The 6,498-nt window shown below is 54.2% G+C and overlaps 1 protein-coding gene across 2 annotated transcripts in view; it reads right to left on the bottom strand.

Moving 5' to 3' along the window:
- The window catches only part of ASS1 (argininosuccinate synthase 1), a 53,027-nt gene that overhangs the window by 1,941 nt on the left and 44,588 nt on the right, over positions 1 to 6,498 (bottom strand). For both annotated transcript variants that reach the window (XM_008581680.1, XM_008581681.1), the window contains 2 exons: positions 5,365 to 5,521; positions 1,356 to 1,421 (listed from right to left, as the gene is read on the bottom strand). In XM_008581680.1, the coding sequence (XP_008579902.1) occupies positions 1,356 to 1,421; positions 5,365 to 5,521 (223 nt within the window). The remainder of the gene's footprint in view (positions 1 to 1,355; positions 1,422 to 5,364; positions 5,522 to 6,498) is intronic.

The raw sequence follows: 6,498 nt of genomic DNA, 5'->3' as shown, positions 1-6,498 counted from the left end.
TGTAGTCCCCCCGTGGCTGCTGGCAACGAATGGCCCTGCTTGCCATTGAGCACACCCGCCCCAGGCAGAGAGCACTTGCTGCTGGGCACCGGGCTCTTCCTGCCTGCCAGAGTCTGAGCCACGTGCTAGATTCCACAGGCTCATGTCAAACCTTCACTGCACCTGTGAGGCAGGAATGGTTAATACCCCCACTTGTGACTCCCAGAAATTTAGAAGGGGTCTGAGACTGCAGAGTGAGCAGGACTGAAGCCATGTTGGGACCTAAAACTGCATGGGCTCTAAACGATTTTTAAAAGAACACTTTTTTTTTTCCTTAGTGTTGCATTTCTCTGAGTTCCCTCTTTTCCCATAGTTATTTGATATTTTGGACCTTGTTTATGGGGCAAGATGACATTATTTACATGAGCGTAAAGCTGTTTTCCAGCCAGCCTGGAGGTGCAGACTTGCATTTACTATCCAGACACTAGGAAACCAAGGAAGACATCAGTAAAGCTATGCTGATTCCACCCCTCCAGCAGGCAGGACCCTGACATAACAGCAAGGACGGGAGCAGACACCAGACAAGTCTTGGCAAGACTGCACCTGGCCCCTTGCATGTCCCCCTCCCTCCTGCTTTTCGTTTCCATGTTCCATTCCCTCAAGTCCCTTTAAAAAGCCCTCAAGTAAACCTGAATCTTTCAGATGGCCTTAGCCTGGCCTTTCTCCTTCACGTCTGCAGAACAGATGGGTAGTCAGGTCTCTCCTCAGGTCACTTGTATTCCTGAATAAAAGCTGATTTCTATTTTCACCAACATTTAACTTTTGTTTGATTTTTGTCTGGGGACAGGCAGCCAGACCTGAGTTTGTATCAATTTTGGGGAGCCTCAGCCAGGAGCTGAATGTGCCCTGTAACAAGACCACACTGCAGAGCCAGGACTGATTGACAGGTCTGAGTGACATCAGATGATGTGTATCATGCCCCCAAGCCATGGAGATCCATGTGGCTAGGGGGGTTTCCTGCTAGACCTACAGCTCAGCTTTAGCAACATGAATGAAGGCTCCTTTCCCCTCTAGGCCATTTCTCCGTCTAAGCTACCCAGGAAAGGGGCTCAAAGTGGAGGGGATGGGGGTAAGTTTCAGAGGCACAGAGCGGGACCCAGGAACCTGGTACCCAAATGGTCAGGACCCTCTGTTGCTGTTGGCTGTCACAGCATGACTTCTGGCCCCACCTAGAATGGGAGCAGGCACCGAGGATGCTGTGGCAAGTGGACAGGAAGGTGCGGTCTGTCTAGGGCAGGGTCAGAGCAGCCAAGGCCCCATCAGAGCCTGTCCTCACACCTGGGCCTGAGGACCCGTCACTGCTCAGAGCTTCTCACCTGAGGGAGTTGATGTTGATGAACCCGGTGGCGTCGATTGGCTCATAATCACCCTGCACGTTCATGCTGCAAGGAGAGAGCAGAAGCTTGTCAGCTCACCCTGGGCCTTGTCTTTGCAGCAGAAGGGCCACTGGGGCCAGGAGCAGCTCACAGACGCCCAGGGCACAGCCCCCGCCGTGCAGGTCCAAACCCTCCCTGCACTTAGGCTTTTCATTCAATTTCCTCCAACTCAGGGAGCCCTGGTTCTAGGTCTGGCATTGTGCCAGAGGCGGGAGAGCCCCAGGAGAGCACACAGCAGCCTCTTCCCTCCTACACAAAGCAGCAGGAGGCCAGGAGCTGCCGTCCCAGTGAGGTCCTGGCTCAGCTGGCACTAGCCCTGTGAAATCCTCTTACACACCAGACAGAGCACTCCATCTGCAAACTGAGGACACGCATCCGAGCCAGCTCTGTCCTCGGGGCTGTGGTGGGCTCAGAGAGGAGTGTCCAGGAATAGCTGATGACGTCCAGTGGCCCAGAGGCTCAGGAGGTTCGGGGGCACTTGTTGGAACAGCCTCCAGCACCCATGCAAGACAGGCCCGCTAAGTCACCTTTCACCTTGTGGGTCCAACCAGTTGGATCCCATCTAATCCAGCCTGAAACCAGGCCCCCAGTGCCAGCTTGTCATGAAAGGTTCCTGGTCAACTGCCACTGTCCTCAACAGAACTTTCTTCCCTCTTTCTTTCTTTCTGTCATCCAGATCTGCAGCCTTCATTGTCTCGGGCTCTTCTTAGCCGTGCTTCCCAACCATGTCAACTGCCATCACTCGAGTCCTGCGACTGGGTTTGCTTCCTGACTCAGCCACCCACTGGCACAGAGCCAGGGCAAGTATTCCACTCGTGGGGCTCCAGTCTCCCCATGTGAAACACGGCTGCTCTCGACGGTACTAATGGCTGCACGTGAAACAGTGGAGCTGGTGCCTGGCGCGTGGTGAGCACTCACTATTACGAACGTCATTCATTCATTCACTTGCTTGTGTATTCAGACATTTATTAAGCACCTACTACCTGCCAGGCGCTGTGCCAGGTGCTGAGGAAGCAAGAAGGAAAGGAGAGTGTGCCCATGGTGGGCGGAGAGGAGGCAGACATAAACAATCCATCACCCATTGCCTTCGCTAGTTACTACTGTGCCAAGCACTCTGGTGCTGTGGTCTCAGATACCCCCTACTCCACAAGGCCACTCCCTGAGCCTCTCACAGGAAGGGGTCCCTTGTCATGTCCTGCTCTGAGTCAGCCCCTTGTCTTCATATCTGCAGAACTCCAGCCTCAGGACAAAGCAGTCTCAAGGTTCTCGATGACAAGGAGATGGCCTGTCCTCAAGGTGCCCTCTTCAGAGAGGTGAGATTGGGGAGGAGGCGGGTGGGGGGGTAATCTGCCACTCTCCACAACCCTGAGGCTCTGCCCCTGACTGGTTCTTTGTGGACTGGGAACATTTTACAAGAACAAATGAGGTCTCTGTGTCCACCTAGTCCTGCAACTTGTTTAGGACTTGGGCTCTGCCCGCTACCACCCACGCCCTGGCCCTCACCTTCATTAGGCCTTGCAGCTGGCAGGTGGACCACTTGGTGAAGTCACCCTCATGCCCCCACCCCTCCCTTCTTTCCACGTCCAGTGGCCCTTTCAGGGCTCAGGCGCTAAAGCCACCAGGAGGCAGCCAGCGTGCTCCTAGACTTCCCCTGGGCACCCCTCGCTGTGCAAAGTAGGTGCTTAGGAAAGGCTGGACCAAACTAGACAATCAACCTCCTTGAATCCCTCAAGCAGCCCTTGCTCGGGGGTGATACACAGGCTCTACCCGACCCCCCCCAAAAACACACAAAGTGTCAAACAGGCTTTGGAAACCCAGGCTCGCCCCCACCGTCTCAATCTCCCGTCCCCTTTTGAAGGGCCCTGTACTCAGCCCAGGGAGAAGGCACCGTGCAAGGAGCCCCCCACCCTGTCCGGTTGTCCTTTCACCTCCATCTCTCAAGCCAAAACAAACTCTCTCATCCCCTTCCCCAAGACGGGCCCTTCCAGACCGCCCAGCAGTCCCTGCAAAGAGGGCCCATGTCTGGGAACCGACGTGTTCCACAAGGCTGCAGAGTTTTCTCAGGAACTGAGAAACCTCTTTTTAAAATTGTGGTTTGGGATTGGAGGTGGGGAGGTGGAAAAAGAGTTTACAATGATTTTTTTTTTTTTTTTTTACCTCCCCTGATGGTCTCCAGAAAACCTCTGTGCTTTTATTTTTGCTCATTCGAGTGGCTCTGACCTGCTCCATAATTACGTTACTTTCTACCTACTGTGCCGCGGCATTTCCAGTTCTGCTACCTCTCGCAGCTTCCTCGCTGGTCCCTGTGACGCTGTCACTCAAGGGCTTTCAAGTCAGCGATGTAGAAATCAGAAAGAAAAGGGAAATGGTCGGAGACACAGTGAGAATAAATGCTCCTGCTTTTCTCTCTTTTTTTCCCCTTTCCCTTTTTACTTTATTCATTTAATCTCCCTGAGTGAGACTGTAAGGCTTAATGAAGGGTTGGACAGATTATTAGAGGCTGTTGATTTGGAGGGGGAGGGAAGAAAGAGCCAGAGAGAGAAAGAGAGAAGATAATTTGACATTTACCCCGACTGATCTAAACTGATTCGGTTATATTTATGGCTTATAAAGTGTTTAGAAAGATTGAAGGGGGGAGAAACTCAACATGGCAAAGAGAAGGGAAAGAAAAAAATAATATTGACTGCCAAACAAAACTCGTACTTAATTCCCGACCGGCCTCCAGGAGGGAACAGCCGGCCTCAGCCTGAGCTAAGCCAGGCCTGGGGGAACCTGGGTCAGGTGGGCTGTTTGGCCCACAGGGCTCTGCCCCCACCTCTTATTGGGTCAGGTGACCTCCAGAGGTGACGCCTGGCTCCTGGGTGCGGGCCACTGTCATTCACGGTGCACAGGGCTCTCCTGGCCCTCCAGGCGTTCCTTCTCAGCTGCCCTCTGCCTGGCCCTTCACGGGGAGGCTCCTCGAGGTTGCATCTGTCCCTCTTCTCTCCGCTAGGCAGTCTCCTCGTGGCCATGGCTTCAGAGAACATCGAAATGCCCACGACTCCCCGATGTCTTCATCTCAGCGTTCTCCTCACTTCTAGACTCACGTGCCCAATGGCCGACTAGATTGTTCTCCTGGGCTATCTCAGAGAGAACCCATCTTCACAATATCTGAATCCAAATGCATGATCCTGAAGAACGTTCCCTCAGCTCAGTGACTGCCACCAACATGAACCCAGCTGCTCATGGCCCCCCCCAAAACCAGGCTGATTCTGGACCCTTCCATCTCCCTCCACATCCGAGCCCTTTCAATCCCACCTCCTAAGTTATCTGTTAAATCCGTCTGCTTCTCTGTAGTCCCAGAACCATCAGCCTGGTCCAAGCTGCCAGTGTTTCCCATGGGTGTTCTCGCCTCCACCTCTGCCACCCCCAACCCTGCTTGAATCCACTCTCCAGAGCAGCCAGAAGGATCCTCTAAATATGCAGATCTCTCCTCCTTCCCTTTTAAGATCGGGCTTCAGCACCCCCTGCCACCCCCCCGTGTTCTTACAGGGCCTGGGATATTCCAGGCTCTTCCAGGGCTGAACCTCTGCAGGTGACCAGCTCTGCTGGAAACTCTCCCGCCCCTCCCCACCTGGTCAACTCCATCTGCTGTAACTTAAAGGGCCAGGAAGCTTCTCCACACCCATTATTATACCCAACCATGGTATCCTGTCCTTCCTCACAGCCTGTCACCGTCTTTTCTATTTCTACATCCTGCTGACCACTCAATGGATGCCTTTCTCCCTCACTAGCCTGTCATCCCACATGGGCACAGATGACGCTGGTCATCTTCACGCCTGTCTCTGAGCTCTGAACAGTGCCTGACTTGTGCTCAGGCACAGATTTGCTGAGAAAGCCACTCAGAAGAGACGGGAGACGTGAGCCTCTGTGCCCAGCTGGGGGCAGGATGAGGCACAGGGACACCTACCTCACCAACTCCTCATTGTAGAGGGACAGCGGGGACTCCCGGGCGAGGATGTACACCTGGCCCTTGAAGACGGACACCTGTACTTTCCCTTCCACCCGCTCCTGGGACTTGGCGATGCAGTGGCGGACAAATTCACACTCGGGACTGTGCCAGAAACCTGCGGAGGAAAACACTGTGCTGTCTGCCTCGGGCCAGGGCGCGGGGCACTGGGGCACGGGAAGGGTGCCCCGTGACTCACCCCACTGTGGCAGAGCTGACTGCCTTCCCATGGGGACTCTGGGAGGGCAGGCCTGGGTCTCCTTGTCCAGTCATGAGTCCCGACACAACATGCACTTGTAAATGACCAAGTCAAGGAACATGCCCATATACCCCTGTCTTGTCACCTTGCAAAGGACCTGTGGGCAAAGAGATGACCTCCTTGTCCCTGAAATGCAGTCACTTCCAAAGGGGCAGGAGGAGGGGAGTGACTCACTGCTTCATGCTCAGACATTCAGGGAATGGCACAGGCCACTGGGGACACAGTGGTGAAGGGTCCCCATCCCTGGCCTGCACGGGGCTCCAACAAGATTCATAAGGAGACCTCAGAGAAGATTCAGAGGCATGTGCCACCCAGCGCTGAGCGATGGGTGTGCCCAGACCAGGGGTGAGAATGGCCTTCACTCTTCTGTGCCTCTGTTTCCCCTTCTGCTGAGTGGGGATGACACAGCAGTACTGCATGTGGAGCCCCCTCCCCTGCAGCACTGGACTTAGGGACTGCTGTGAACTGGAGTCCTGGGAAGAGCCCACCCCTCAGGATGGGCATGCCTCTTGGAAATCAGTGAACCGTTTTCTACGCACTGCTAATATTTTCATATGCACATGGAATCTGTTCACATACCCAAGCACAGGCACTGGGCTCACCTGGACCAGCTCTTTGAATCTTCGTAAATAGCCCGTGAGAAAATCTTTCCCAGCCTCTTCCCTTTTGGGGTACGGAAGCAAGGCTCAGAGAAGTTGAGAAACTTCCCCCAAATCACACAGGCTGGAAGTGGGGTGGCTGGATTTGACCTCCATGGGCCCAAGTTGTGACATTATCCTATGATAATCTTGGAGCTTTCCTCTCCATTTGTAGGTGGCGGCGGGATCGACTCAAGA

The sequence above is a fragment of the Galeopterus variegatus genome, unplaced genomic scaffold (genome assembly GCF_000696425.1).
Source record: "Galeopterus variegatus unplaced genomic scaffold, G_variegatus-3.0.2 Scaffold2432, whole genome shotgun sequence".
NCBI classification, from domain to species: domain Eukaryota; kingdom Metazoa; phylum Chordata; class Mammalia; order Dermoptera; family Cynocephalidae; genus Galeopterus; species Galeopterus variegatus.
This window is presented reverse-complemented; position numbering and strand designations above follow the sequence as displayed.